This window comes from Chrysochloris asiatica, unplaced genomic scaffold (genome assembly GCF_000296735.1).
Source record: "Chrysochloris asiatica unplaced genomic scaffold, ChrAsi1.0 scaffold00096, whole genome shotgun sequence".
NCBI lineage: Eukaryota > Metazoa > Chordata > Mammalia > Afrosoricida > Chrysochloridae > Chrysochloris > Chrysochloris asiatica.
Window position 1 is genome coordinate 5,864,595 of NW_006408614.1, and position 15,907 is coordinate 5,880,501.

The following is a 15,907-nucleotide window of genomic DNA, read 5'->3' on the forward strand; positions in this document are numbered from 1 at the left end:
ATGTAAGACAAGGACTTAATCACAATTATTGTTACATAACTCCCAAGCCTACTTTTATTTTCATTTTATATATATCATTATAAAGTTCATATGCTATCACTTTGTAAAAACAAACAAAATAAAACAAAAACAATATGTTACTTTGCAGAATACCAAAGCTTTGTTCTTAATAAGTCTGTTGTTGTTAAACACCATTGAGTCGGTTCCGACCCATAGTGATCCTGTGTAGGGTTTCCAAGGAGCAGCTGGTAAGCTTGAACCACCAACCTTGCAGTTCAAATGGTTTTGCGGTCTGGCACATTAAGCCACACTATTGGCTATTACTTTGTTGTTGTTAAGTGCCATCAAGTTGGTTCCAACTCATAGCGACCTTGTATAGGGTTGCCAAGGTAGGTTTGAATCACTGACCTTATGGTTCAAACTGACCTTGCAATCTAATCAGGAGCAGTTTTTGCTATCCTGTAGGCTTGCGACGAGTTAGAATTGACTCAGAGGCAGTGGGTTTGATGTTTTGATCTTTAGCATCTAGGCACATGAACTCAGCTCATGGAAAAACAAAATAAAACCCACTTCTAATCAAAGCTACTTTTGATGCTTAATTCTTTTGCTATGTTTTTCTTTCTAGCTTCATCTAAGTCCAAACAGTGCTGTCTAAACAGCCTAACTGTGACCTGAAACCCAGCTAGTTCCTCCTGAAGGTTTTTTTTTTTTTAACTGTTCATTTATTGGAAATGAGTATCTGGTTCAATTCAGTAGTTAGTTCAAATACTGTAAACCACTACTTTTTAAAGTTTGGTGGTCTGAACCTACCCAGCTGTACAGTGGAAGAAAAGACTTAGTGACCTGCATCAGTTAAGACTAAAGACAAGAAAACCCTGAAGAGCTCTGTTCTACTCTGACACACAAGGGGTCAGCATGAGTTGGAATCAACTCCACAAGCAACACATTTTTAAAAATAATTTAAATTTGTTCATAACACAGGAAGTGAATTATAATTTTTGAGTTGAAGAAACCTGCTTTCCTTCCTTCATCAACACGGTAATATTCTATTTCTATTAGCTTTGGAAAATACGGAAAGATGGTTTTTCTTGGGTTTCTGTTCTGGTGACTAAGTCTAAGATAGGTTTAAAAAAAATCAAGAAAGATCCTTCAAATGAGAAGCAGTAGTGGTAAGCTGTCTCTTGCTCTCAGATGATCTCATCAGCTTAGTTATTGTCTTAATAGGAATCATATGGAAGGTAGCAACAGAACTACCCCCAAGCTAGTTTAGATGAACTACCAAAAGAATGAACAAATCTCTCTTGGAAGAAGTACAGCCAGAACCCTCCTTGAGAGAGAGGATGCTGAGACTTTGTCATAATTTGGACACGTTATCAAGAGGGATGAGTCTCTGGACAAGGACATCATGCTTGGTAAAGAGAAAAAGAGGAAAAGAGGAAGAGTCTCAATGAGACAGATTGACACAGTGGCTGTAACAATGGATTCAACACAGCAACACTTGTGCGAAAGACACAGGACAAGGCAGTATTTTTTATTCTATTGTGCATGGGGTCTCTATTAGTTGTAATAAACCGGACAGTATCTAACAACAGCAGTTTAGGTAAAGTCGGGGATGAAACACGTTGTAGAAAGTAATGTGTCCTAGGAATGAACCTGCCGTATTGGGTGGTTGGGACTCAGAGTGGAAATGAATCAGGAATTCAGTGGTACCACTTCTTTGCAGGGACCAGATGACCATTGCTAATTCTCTGTGCCTTCTCCCACTCTCTATCCACTCTACCTTCCCTTTAATTTGCCCCTGTCTGGTCTTTTCTGCTACTGTGAGGAACACATGGCTCATGGTTTCCTACCCCAGTTTCCAAATACAACATAGTCATCTTGACCTGTCTTCATCACATACTGGCTGTGGCTCATTTCCAAATTACTAGGACCTGAGTCTGATTTTCCTCATTCTCTTTACTTATGAAGCCACAGGTCATTATGACGGTAGACTATCCTTTGGGTAGGTCCCTAGTTTAGAACCAGCTGTCATAGCTGGAGTGGTGTACCTTGAATGTGGATATTCTCTGGAGGAACTGTATGTTCATCTGCTAAGCCAAAGGTTGAGTTCCTTTTGGAAGAGTTATTAGTTGCTGTTGAGCTGATTCCACTATGGCAACCCACGTGTGCACGTAGAAATGGACTCCTTAGAGTTTTCAAGGTGGTGACCTTTCGGAAGTAGACCCCTGGCCTGTCTTCCAAGGTGTCTCTGGGTTGGTTCCAACCGTCAACATTTTGGCTTGTAGTCAAGAGTTTAACCACGTGTGCCACCCAGGGCCTCTATTCTTTATTCCAGAGTAAAGAAGTCCCTTCCTGGCCTACGGTTGCACCAGCTTCCATCTTTTGCATGGAAAGAAATCTGCTTGAAGTGTTTGCAGACTTCACATACTTGCCAAATAGATAAACAGTTAAAAATGATTTGCAATTTAGCTCTTGCTCACTACTGAAGAGAGTAAGTATTTAATTAAATGAATAAGAGTAGGCGGCCAGGTCCCAAGAGAACCCACTATTGTCAGTGTTGAAATCAGACCTGTGGAAACAAGACAGTGTGCACACAGCCACCCAGCATGCATCCCAGCATGAGTGCCATCTTGGAAGAATTGCTGAGACCTAAACCCAGTAGATGTGCACCTACCAAAAAGGACTCCTACATATGCTGTGGAGTCCTGGGGTGGAGCTGTAGGATCAGCACTGGACTGCAAACCACAAGGTCAGCGGTTCAAACCCACCAGCTGTTCCTTGGAAACCCTATACAGGGTCACTATGAGAATCAGAACTGACTCACCAGCACTTATCAACAACAACATGCATTGTATACCACTCTCCTACTGGAATTCTGCCTAATCTTACCCCTCGCCAGCCATCTCTGGCTGTTCAAGGTCAGTGGTCAAGCTACATTCACCACTGAATCCTCCCGGAAAATCTCTTCTCCTTCCATGGAAAATGGCATTCAGATCCTTTGATCTCTCCTGGGTTCCACACTTTGCTTCATGTTGTTCTTGTGAATCATATCTTCTACAAATGCTTATAAATAAGCTAACAACAAACCAGTTGTCAACGAGTTGGTTCTGACTTCAGCTCATGGCGGCTCCCTGTATCAGAGTTGCTAATAGCTGATTTTCAGAAGTACATCATCAGGCTTTTGTTCTGAGATGCCTTTCGATGGACTCAAATCCCCACACTGTCAGTTACTAGCTGAAGGCGTTAATCATTTATACCACCCAAGGATTCCAGAAACACTTATAAACAGCCACAGATAGACCCATTCTCTACAGAAATGGTAGGTTCACAATGAGACACACTAACTTATCAAGAGAGTGATGGGTGAGCAGATCCCTGGAACTGAGGGTGCAAACAATCTACAAAAGAAGAAAAGCAAGTGAGTAAGTGAACTTGAAAAACAATCGGCTCTCTAACAGTCTCTCTCTCTATATATATATCAGGAATACAGTAACAAAATGAAAAAGAAATGGTAAGCTTTGCTGGAGAGAGTTTAGGTAAAATTATCTTTGGCAAGCAATTTGGAAAAATTGTGTTAAAAAAAGTCAACACATGCAAATCAGCCCGGAGCAGCTATAGGAACAGAAGATATTTCCTGAAAGAAAAGACCAGCAAGAAAAAACAAAATAAAAAACAAAACCAACAGTCTGTTTGGCTATTATGAGAACAAGCAAGCTGTTCGCTGGGGAACCATCAAGGCCCACAATCAAGTCCCTTCAGGACAAATTCCCCTCCAAGACGTAACTAAAAGGGAACACACAAACAGGCATGTAAGCTAGCTGGTGACCACATTGGTCTACATGTGAATGGAAGTGGGTGAAAGTCAGTAATGAAGAGATGGGCTAAGTTCGACCATGTTTCATAGACTCCTGTCAACCTCTGGATGAGAAAAGAGGAAGGGCTGGTTAGTCTGAAGTTTGGGAAGACTTGGGAACTCCTGACCTATCTATCCATGGAGGGCTAAAGCTGAGAGTGAAACATCCAGTTGATATGAAGTGGGGGGGAGGTACACAAGAACACCCAAACTTTCAGATAGTACCTATTTGCCCTAGCTTTGCTGGCTTGATGACCAGAGATCAACTAGAGGAAGATAAAGAAATTCGGTAAAGGATGCAAATGTAAATTGCTATAGTTTGATGAACTTGACTTATACTTATGGATGTAGTAGCTCAAAATACCAACTGAGAGGGAAGGAATCTTTGTATCAAGGATCAAGCCTATCTCATCTGTATACAGGGTTGATAGGGATGGTCAAGTTAGACATTGATTATCTAAAATTGTGGAGGAGGGCTATAACAGAAGGAAGTGGCTGGCTTACAAGTTTTCATGAGGTAGTTTAGTTTCAGAGTGTGTGCGGGAAGGTAGAATCCCCACTGAATCATTTTCATCTTGTCTAGACAGGTCTGGTGAAAGGAGATGGGAATAGGATTCTTATGATTCAATAGTAATTGTTATCATAACTAATTGTGATTGTCACAACTGTAAAGGTAAAGTTTTGTAACAAAAAGGGGCGAGTAGTTAATCTTCAGTCCAGGAACAGAGAACCCTGGGACCATCAAGGGAGAAGAGCATGAGTGGAATGCAGGACTCTATCCAGAGAAGCAGTGACACCAGAGATGGAGACAGAGATGATGTCATGGAGAGAGAGAGAGCAATTGAGGACTCAAAACTCATGGCAAGTGAAAGGCTGTGTGCTGGCGGCCAAGAGGGAGGCTTGCAGAATGTGCCCTTTGATTGTTTAAATGGTTATATATTCCTGAGTATTCACTGCAATAAAACAAAATACAACAGGATGAGGGCAAAACCAACGTTCTTCCAAGTAAGTGATCAGTTAATTCACAATAAAAGCTTAAAAAAAAGAGTTAACAACAAGTGTTAAACATGCTGATGGGTTTTGATCTCCTAGCTTCACCTCTAGGAAAATGTCCAAAGAAAATAAGTGGTTAGTCCTGTTTGTATGTGGGCAGGGGCTTTCGAGCAGGGATCAGTGGACTTTGCCTCTGAGTTTGCTTTCACAAGACCAGCAATCTCATCCCAGCTTCACCTGAGAGCTTCAAATACTCTTAATATCCAGCAAGAGTGCCATCAGGTCAGTACCAACTCATAGAAACCCTGTACAGGGTTTCTGAGGATTGGATGGTGAGTTTGAACTGCCGACCTCGTGGTTCAAACTGACCTTGAGGTCCAGTGCTTATCCTATGATGCTACAGTAGGACTCCTAGTGGGCTGATTAAATTGGAATTCTCTGGTGATTCTGAGGGGGATTCCAGGTTGAAAACCAGTGGCTTTTGCCTGGATCCAATCCTCTCACAGCTATATTTTCAACTACTTAGCTCTAGGCTCCTAATTTAAGAAAGAATGTGACATAAGAAATGAAGGCTTTCACTCCCACTGTGCCATTGGGTTCTCCAGCCTGTTCCCTCAGTGGGCACAGCAGGGGAAACTGAAGGTGGACTCAGACAAGATGGTGAAGATGCAGAGGAGGGTGAAGAGGACAGAGCAATCCACTGCTGTCCCAGAGCTCAGATTCTACTAGGGGACGTGAAAGAGAGAGAGACAGGAGAGGAACACAGAGAAAAAGACAGTAGTGCTTTGCTGCTTGTGCTAATTAAGGCTTCGTGTCAAGTTGACTGTGTCAGGGTTCTCAGTGGCTTGGTGGCTGAGATGTAGCTATCCTTCATGAACTGATTTGACGTGACAAACCAAGAAGAGGATTGAGGGTACGGTGGTGGTGGTTGTGTGCCACTGAGTCAGTTTGGACTCATAGCGACTGACCCTGCATAACAGTTCCAAGGCTGTACACCTTTAAGGGGAGCAGAAAACCTCATCTTTGTCCTACGGAGCAACTGATAGATTTGAACTACTGACCTTGTGGTTAGCAGCCTAGCTCCTAATCCACCACCACCCTGGGAGATTTTCAAGGGCATCACATGCAACATCTTTTATCTGACAAGAGATAAACGAGGAGAGAATTGAGTAGAGAAGAGTGGCCTACAGTCACCAAGACAGAAGAGCCAGGAGTGGAAGTGTCCTTTGGACCTGGGGTCCCTGAACTGTGAAACTCTTAGATCCTGGGGAAGATTAATATGAAGGTGGATGGAGTTTTCCAAGAAGTACTTGGGCTACAGATGCTGAAAAGAGACAAGGACCTTTCCCCAGATACAACAAAGAGAAAATCTTCCCTAAGAACCAGCGCTCTGAATTTGGACTTCTGACCTCTTAAACTGTGAGAGACAAAATGTCTGTTTGTTAAAGCCCTGTCCCCTCTTATGGTATTTCTGTTATAGCACACTAGAGAACAAAGACAGTGCTGAGCACTCAAGACTGTTGTCGCCAATTTCGACTCATAGTGTCCCTGTGTGACAGATTAGAACCTCCCCATAGGGTTTCCTAGGCTGTCATAGTTCTAAGAACAGATGGACAGGTCTTTTTTTCCTGAGGAACTGTTGATAGGTTTGAACCACTGACCTTCTGGTTAGCAGTCAAGCACTTAACCACTGCAGGGCTCCTTGGACACACAACTGTTGTTAAGTGTCATCAAGTCAGTTCTAACTCATATCACCCCGTATAGGGTTTTCAAGGAGCGACTGGTGAGATTGAACTGCTGACCTTGCGGTTCAAACTGACTTTGCAGTCCAGCACATTAACCCGCAGTGCCACACCAGGAACACACAATGGCCCTCAATAAATGACAGAGACTTCTGTGTCCCTAGAACTTCACAATTCCTTAGCAAATGCGCTCACATTGGTGGAAAGTGGTAGAAAGCGTGTAGCCTTGTGTACAGATTAGAATTCATCAAGCAGACGCAAGGACTGGACAGGTCACTTAGCAACTTACTCAGGAATGATGGAGCATTTGGAAAAGAATATAAAAAAATATGTCACCATAGACCATTAGAAGCAACTCTTCCCCCCCCCCCCCATGTTTTATTGTGAATTATATGATATTTTACATGGGAGAACTTTAGTTTTACATTCATTCCACCGTACATCATTTCATTGCCATGGTTCCAATCCCCTCCATGCATCATCAACCAACCAAAGGGTATACCCTATAAACCCACCCCCTACACTCCCTCCCCAATTCTTCAGCACACAGTCCCTCTCCCTCTCTGGATGCAAAGTCCCCAGCCTCTTCATCACTCCACGTCATCATCTCTGCCTCCATCTCGGGCCTCACTGCTTCTCTGGGTAGGGTCCCGCTCTCGGCTCTTCTCCGTTGATAGAAGCAACTCTTGCTTTGGAATTGAACACCTGAGTTTTGGCTCTGTTTGACTTTGGTACATCACATTCTCTCGGGTCTCTAGTCTCTGGTCTGTGGAACGAGGACAATGACTAGGGTATTACCACAAACATTTACAGCTTTAATAGTGGTGGGTGATCCTGTCAACGCATACTCACCATGCAGGGAAAGTATTTCAAAGTATTGGACCCTTCAGAAATACCCTTATTTTTGTGAAGGTCAGTGTCGTGGATGAGGACAACTTGAGCATGGACATAGAATTCAGTATTCGAGAAACTGTATGCAGGAGAGATTCCAGCGAAGATCCCTCTATCTGTGACTTCCAAAGGGGATTCTATGTGGTAAGTATGGTTGCTGTTGTCAGGATCTGTTGAGTCAGTTTGACCCATAGCATTCCTGTATAGGGTTTCTGAGGAGTAGCTGATGGGTTTGAACTGGTGACCCTACAGTTAGCAGTCCAGTGTATACCTTACTGTGCCACAACCCCAATTGTAAGGAAAAGCTGCATCTTACTTTGTGATGCAGAGTTGACTCAGAAGTTACAAACCCTGACCACTGACTGGGTTGCCTCACTGGGCAGTACCCTTGGTTCTGTTGCTGGACCTTGGGCTGTGGTCTTGAGGGACCCCACGTTGCTTCAGGCTCCTTCCTGCTCCTTTGTGGTGGTTTCAGACAGAGTGAAGGCAAAGAGATCAGCACCAAAGAAAAACCACACAGACATTTCAAATTCTCTGGTAGCGTAGTGGTTACGAATTGGGCTGTGAACCTTAAGGTCAGCGGTTCGAAACTACCAGCAGCTCTACGGGAGAAAGATGAGGCTTTCTACTCCCGTAAAGATTTACACCCTCGGAAACCCTGTACAGGGTCGCTATGGGTCGGACCCGACTCGATGGCACTTAACAACAACAACAACAAATATAAATAAACCTCAAATAATGCATGTTGCATTATTTTGTAGGTTCATGAGATTGTGTTCATTTTTTTGTATCCTCAGTGACCAGAACATGGGATGGGCCTTAACTAACATCTATGGATATGAATCCTGAACAGGACAGCATCAACCCAATGCTAACTCTCCTAAGTGGTCAGATTCAGAAGCAGAGTCCTTGGACTCTTCTTATTAGGGTCACTTCACAACTATGTAAAGTCCTTGGTTGTTGCCAACAGTTATGCATTTGTCTGCTAACTGAAAGATTGGAGGTTCAAATTCATTCACAGGCAATTTGGAGAAAAGACCCAATGATTGATCTATTTCCAAACAATCAGCCATTGAAAACTCTGTGGAACACAGTTCTACTCTGACACACACTCGGATGCCACGAGTCACAGTTGACTTGTTGGCCATTGGTTTTGGTTTATAATGATGAAAATTCTGAAAAAGGGTGATTCTTTGTTTTTGTTATTTGTTTCATGAAACTTCACTGAAACCTGGTTTATGAAGTGTCGCAGGCATTGAGCGGTAAGGAAATCAGAGGTCAAAGAGGAAGAGAGTCCTTTGGGATTTGTAACCATTCCTTTTTTTTCAGATGGGAAATGGCCCTCAGTGCTTAAGAGGGGGATGTGTGTACTCAGGAGGCCTGTGATGTATCAAGCTTCAAAAGTTTAATCAAACTTAAACCGGCCCTGAAAGGAAGAGTAAAATTACTGCTCTCTCGGTTTCCGAGGCAGTGAATCTTTACAGGAGCAGAAAGCCTCATCTTTTCCCCTAAAATAACTCGTGGGTTTACACATCTGATCTTGAGGCTAGCAGTCCAACATTCAACCCACTATACCAGCAGAGCTCCTTTGAAGTTCCAAAAAGCTATTGAAATATTTCATGTGTTTCTGCTCAGGTATTGAGACATTTCCATTTTGGAGAAATGAAATCCCTCTCTGTAAAGTTTTCCTTTCTATGTTCTGTTTTCACCCTGTAGTATTGTGTGATTTCTTGGGAAGACCCTAATCTTTTCTAGAGCAGCTGGAGGTGTAACTCACTGTCTGTCATTTCCAGCCAGTAGCTGTCTGCAGAAGTTCTGTGCAGGTCTCTGCACACCAGGTACGGGATGTCTGGGTCCACTGCCGCTGGTCATCCAGCTCTGAGTCGGACAGCAGTGAAGAGGTAAGACCAGGGGTTGGAGCTCCTGTCCGCCAGTGACAGTTAGGGCCTATGTGGGTCTGTGAAAAGCCAAATGGTGTGATAAAGTAGGAGTCCCTGCTGCCACACATAGTTAACATATTCCTTGATAACTGAAAGGTTCATGGTTTGAATCCACTTGGAGGCACTTCAGAAGAAAGGACTGGCAATGTACTTTTGAAAAGGTAGTCATTGAAAACCGAAGGAGCCCAGTTCTACTCTGACACACATGGGGGCGTAGGTCACCATGAGTCAGAATCCACTCTCTGGCAACAATTGCTTTCCTAAAATTTATTAATGAATTTGTTTTGTGGTACACTACTTGAAAAATCACTCAGGTATGGATTAACGTAGCTCTGCTAACTCATTTGATTTTTCCGCTTTTACACACACCAGTTCATTTCTAAAGTCTCCTGTTTCTTCCAGCCAAGTCTCTTGCTACCCTCTTTCCCTTAAGATTTGCAACAGGAGCTCAAAGTAGCAGCTAGCATATCTTCAAAGGATTAGATCTAAATCTGTAACTTCTTGGCACTGGGTCAGTGGTCACTGGAGTGACCCAAGCTCAACCACTTAGCTTTAACCTTCATGATCCTCAGATACTTTACGTGTTAAATGGGAACAGTATGAGGATGTGAGATTTCCTGTCATGTACTTTGGATATGTGATCAGTAGGGACCAGTCCCTGGAGAAGGACATCATGCTTAATAAAGCAGAGAGTCATCAAAAAAGAGGAGGATCCCCAACAAGATAGACTGGCACAGTGGCTGCAACAATGGTCTCAAACATAGCAACGACAGTGAGGACCAACGACAATGAGGACCAACGACAGTGAGTATCAATGACAGCGAGGACCTACGACAGTGAGGACCAACGACAGTGAGGATCATTGACAGTGAGGACCAACGACAGTGAGGATGACGTAGGCCCGGGCAGTGTTTCCTTCTGTTGTGCATAGGGGTCACTAGGAGTTGGAGCTGACTTGATGGCACCTATGACAATAAAAACAATGACAACATAGGTCATTGAGTCATGTAAGATGATGTGTCTGAAAGCTCTGGTCTAGGGTCTAGTATAGAATATTGTTGTTGTTAAGTGCCATTGAGTTGGTTCTGACCCATAGCGACCCTGGATAGGGTTTCCGAGAAGCAGCTTTGCAGTCTGGTGCATTAACCCACAGTGCCACAGCAGATATTCAGAATGGCAGGATACTCTCATTTTCTCTCAATCTCCTTGACTGCTTTGCAGTAATATTGTAAAATCAGTATTTTTCTACATGAAATGATGGGACATATTCATTTGTCTGTCTGTTGACTATTTTCCATACTAGAATGTGTGTCTCATAAGGACAGGGGATGTTTCATTTTGATAGTCTAGGACCATGTTTGACATACAGTTGTTGCTACTGTTGTGTGCTGTCACACCAGCCCCTGACTCTTGGCAACCTCAGACACAACAGAACAATAGGCTGTGTTTTCTAAGAGTTTTATAATTTTATTCTTATGGTTAGTTTTATGATCCATATTGAGTTCATTTTTCTATATGGTGTGATTCAGGGGTTCTGCAAGAGACAATCTCAACATCCTGTTGCGAAAAGACTGTTCTTGTCCTATTTGACTTTTTTTGGCATACATCCATCTTAGACTAATTAATCACTGTGATGGTGGCCAGGAGACTACCTATGTGTGTTCAGGATGAAGAAGGTAACAGGTAGCCCAGACACTCATCAGAAGGACTGTGAGCCAAACAGCCACCCTGCTTTGTGACTATGGCATCTCCCAGCATCTTCATGAAGACCCCGCTCACACCTTTTCCTAATTCAACACATTCATGAAGACTGCTCATATCTTTTCCTAACTCAACACAACGTGGGGATTTCAGAGAGGGAAAACTCCCGAATTTGATAATATTGATTTTTTTTCTTAACTGTATAAAAATATTTCCCCCCCTTCTGATCTTTTTTATGCTGATACATGTGCTGACACATGTTGGTGCCTACATTTATCTAGATGATTTTTGAGGACATGCTGAGAGCCTATAAATGGAGAAACAATTTTCTACAAGGTAAGTTGAGGGCTGTTTAAAAATTTTTCTTGAAACAGATTCATATGATAGTTCTTTGTTAATGACTGTGTTTGAAACTGAAAATACACATATATAACCCTTGAAAATACAGAAATTAAAGAAAATAGCATTTACTTTTGCTTCTTTCTTCATAGTAGGCAACAAGGAAACAACTGTTCATATAGATATTCTTTTATCATGGTGGTATAATGGGTTAAGCATTGGGTTGCTAACTGAAAGGTCAGTGGTTCAAACCCATCAGCCGCTCTGAGGGAGAACGAGACTGTCTGCTCCCGTGAAGACTTACAGTCTCAGAAACCTTACAGAGAAGTTAGAGTCTGTCCTGTAGGGTTGCTATGAGTTAGAATAAACCTGATGGTGTGGTTTTTGTTTGGAGTTTTCCCATTCTTGCTTTCTTTGATGGCTGCAGCATTGCTGTCAAATAGAAAGACCAGTGTTGGTTTTCTCCCTAAGAGGACCCATGTCTTGGGCTTACCTGTTCCCTCTGGGGTACATGTGGCCCATTCACTTTTGGACCCAGATACTCCGTAATATGTAGTGGGAAGGTCAGGACTAGACCTCGTTCAACCAGTTATGGCTGACCTCTGTGATCCTCTATGATTAGAGTTGACCATCATTTTGAGTGTCTTGGTGCTGAAAGAGCGAGTCCATCTCTTTTCTTCTTGTATGGTCTCTTTTTTGAGGTTATATGGAATTGGACTAATGTTTTCCATGTTCCTGAGACTTTCCCCTATGGTAGTGATGGTGGCAAAACTCTTTGGTGATCTCCCAAACATCTTGCATATTTGTGGCATCAATAATAAAATCACAGAACATTCTGGAAGTTGGGGAGGGGGGTTGCCTTATGATTGTCAATGTGTTACAGGTCTCACTCCTCATGAATCCAGTAGTCAACAATATTATGAAAGATCACCAGGTATGTGGTTCAATTTTCTCCCAGAGGACCTCCCAAGCCCTGTAGACCCTTCTCTGAACATCAAGACACTGTTGAAGTCACTTCATGAGCATCAAACCCCTGAAAGATAGAATACTTAAAATGAAATGGAAGGAATGATACTGTCTAAACTTTATTGCAAACCATGAGAGTCTTAATCTTGATTCGTTCACTCATTTAAAAGTTACCTGGGGTTGACATATCAAATCTGCCTCAGGAAGTCAGCACAGACCTGTTTTCTGAATTTTCAGAACAGCCCAAACTCTTTCAATGTCCCCTTTGTCTTCCATACTCAACTGGACTTCTAAATCAGGGGACAAAACAAAATTATTTAGTGCCTCCTCTGTGTAGATCCAAGGAGTCTTGGTGGTGTAATGGGTTATGAATTGGTCTTCAAAGGTGTAACAATCTGCTTCCGTAAAGATTTATAGGCTCAGATAGCCTATAGGACCGTTCTATTCTGTCATACAGGATCACTATGATTCAGAACAAACTCGATGGCAGTGAGTTTGATTTTGTTTGGGGAAAGAACTACTTCTCATTTAATCTTCGTGATAACTTGGGAAACCACTTGTGTTACCTGATTATTTAGGTGAAGAATTGCTTAATAATCAACATCTTAGCTTATTGTTAATGTTAGGTGCTGTTGAGTCGGTTCTCGCTCATAGCCACCCCATGCACAACAGAATGAAGCATTGCTTGGTCCTCTGGCATCCACACAATGAGTCCATTGCTGCAGTCTCTGTATCAATCCCTCCCATTGGGGGTACTTATTGTTGTTGTTAGGTGCCCTTGAATCAGTTCTGTCTCATAGCAACCCTACGCACAACAAAACAAAACACTGTCCAGTCCTGTACCATCCTTACAGTTGTTGGTATAATTGGCGTTGAGTCCAATGCTGCTGCCACTGTGTCAGTCTGCCTTACTGGGGGTAGGGGACTGTCTTTGTCTTTTTCTCTGACCCTCCACTTTACCAAGCATGATGTTCTTCGCCAGAGACTGGTCCCTCCTGATAACATGTCTGAAATCTGAGAGACTAAATTTCACCATCCTTGCTTTTAAGGAGCATTTGGACAGTACTTATTACCAACACAGATTTCTTTTCTTTTTTTTTGGCAGTCTTAGTACTTCTAATATTCTTCTCCAACACCATAATTCAAATGAATTAATTCTTCTACAGTCTGCTTTATTCATTGTCCAATTTTCACATGCATATGAGATTACTGACAACACCATGACTTAGGTCAGATGCACCTTAGTATTCAAAATAACTCCTTTGCTTTTGAGCATTTTAAAGAGGTCTTGTGTAGTAGATTTGCCTAATGCAATATGTCCTTTGATTTTTTGACTACTGCTTCCATGGGTGTCTATTGCAAAATGAGATCTTTGACAACTTCAATCATTTCTCCATTTATCCTGATGTTATTTATTGGCCCAGTGGTGAGGATTTTTGTTTTCTTTACATTGAGGTACAATCCATAGCGAAAGCAGTAGTCTTTGATCTTCATCAGTAGGTATTTTAAGTCCTCTTCACTTCCAGCAAGCAAGGGTGTATCATCTGCATATCACAGGTTGCTAATGAGTCTTCCACCAATCCTGATGCCATGCTGTTTGTCATATAATCCAGCTTATCGAATTATTTGCTCGGCATACAGATTGAATACGTAGGGTAAAAGGATACAACCCTGGCACACACCTTTTAAACTATTCAATATCCCCTTGGTCTGTTCAAACAACTGTCTCATGGTCTGTGTACAGGTTCCTCCTGAACACAATGCAGTGTTATGGAATGCCTGTTTTCTCAGTGTGATCCATAGTTTGTCGTGATCTATACAGTTGAAAGTTTTTGCAGTCAATAAAGCAGAAGTAAAAATCTCTATGGTATTCTCTGCTTCCAGTCAAGATTCATCCGACATCAGCAATGATATCTCCAGTTCCACGTTCTCTTCTGAATCTGGCTTGAATTTCTGGCATTTCTCTGTTGAAGTACCATTGCAACTGTTTTTGGATTATCTTCAGCAAGAATTTACTTGCATGTGTATTATTTATATTGTTTGATGATTTCCACATTCCATTGGGCCACATCTCTTTGGAGTGGTCACAAATATGGAGTTCTACAATTGGTTGATCTGGTAACTGTCTGTCAATTTCCTTGACAGATGAGTGAGCGCCTCCAATGCTGCATAGTTTGTTGAAAGATTTCAATTTGTATTCCATCAATTCCTGGAGACTCGTTTTTCTCCAATGCCTTCAGTGCACCTTGGACTTCTTCTTTCACTAACATCCATTGCACTGGATCATATGCTACCTCTTGAAATGGTTGAACATTGACCATTTCTTTTTGGGTACAGTGTCTCTATGTATTCCTTCCATCTTCTTTTGATGCTTTCTGCATTACTCAATATTATTCCCATGTAATCCAAGTCGAGGTCTGAATTTTTTCTTCAGTCCTTTCAGCTTGGGAAATGCTGAGTGTATGTGTGTTTGGTTTTCTAACTCCAGGTCTTTGCACATTTCATTATGATACCTGACTTTGTCTTCTAGAGTTGCCCTTTGAAATTTACTGTTCAGCTCTTTAATTCCTCATCTCTTCCATTCCCTTTAGTTTCTATATGCTGGTGAGCAAGTTTCAGAGTTGTTCCTTCCTTTCCTATCTTTTAATGACCTTTTATTTTCATCCTGTATGATGCTCTTGATGTCATCCCACAACTTACTTTGTGTCAGGGTGCTCACTTTGTAGTAATGAACACAATTTAACCCTCATAACCATCCTGTGAGGGAATACTAAGTTTCTTCCCATTTTGGAGGTGAGCAAACTGAGGCTTAGTAAGTTTGTGTAACTTGTTTAAGCTACAGGACTAATGTAGAATTTTGATCCAGGATACGGGTAGTGAAGAAAGCCTTAAAAAGGTTCTACCAGACTCTAAATTCCATGTCATCCCTTGCTGTTTTCTAGAAGAATTGGGAAATTCACACAATGTTCAAAGCTCCCGTTAAAGTGAATAACACAGATAAGTCATTGGGCTCAAGGTCTGGTCCTTAGTAGCCACACTCTAGTTTAGATGAAATTATAGCACTTGAATAATACTAATAATAATGAATAGCTTACATTTTGTATCTTTCTCAAGTTGTCGCTTTGGGGGGAGCACACATTCATTTTAACAGTGTTACCACTGCTGAAAAATAATCTTGAACTTTTCCTTTGTACTTAGCTTCAGAATTTTTTGCCAGTTCATTTGAATCCCTTTAACCCAAAATCAAACCCACTGCTGTCAAGTCAATTGTGGCCTGTAGTCACTAGAGGACAGACAGAACTGCCCATTAGGTGTACTGAGACTGCCAATCTTCACAAAAGTAGATGGTCTCATCTTTCTCCTGCAGAATGGATGCTGGGTTCAAACTGCCAACCTTCTGGTTAACAGCCAAATGCTTAACCTACTGAGTCACCAGGACCCTGGTTGATTCTTTTTAGTGGTAACAAATATTTGCACTTGGA

At 42.0% G+C, this 15,907-nt stretch overlaps 1 protein-coding gene across 1 annotated transcript in view; it reads left to right on the forward strand.

The window, feature by feature from the left end:
* Positions 1-14,578, forward strand: part of SPP2 (secreted phosphoprotein 2, 24kDa) — a 15,087-nt gene extending 509 nt beyond the window's left edge. Inside the window, exons 3-7 of the mRNA XM_006866814.1 lie at positions 7,501-7,623; positions 9,273-9,380; positions 11,402-11,456; positions 12,343-12,393; positions 14,571-14,578. Coding sequence (XP_006866876.1) covers positions 7,501-7,623; positions 9,273-9,380; positions 11,402-11,456; positions 12,343-12,393; positions 14,571-14,578 — 345 coding nt within the window. The remainder of the gene's footprint in view (positions 1-7,500; positions 7,624-9,272; positions 9,381-11,401; positions 11,457-12,342; positions 12,394-14,570) is intronic.
* Positions 14,579-15,907: the final 1,329 nt, after the last annotated feature.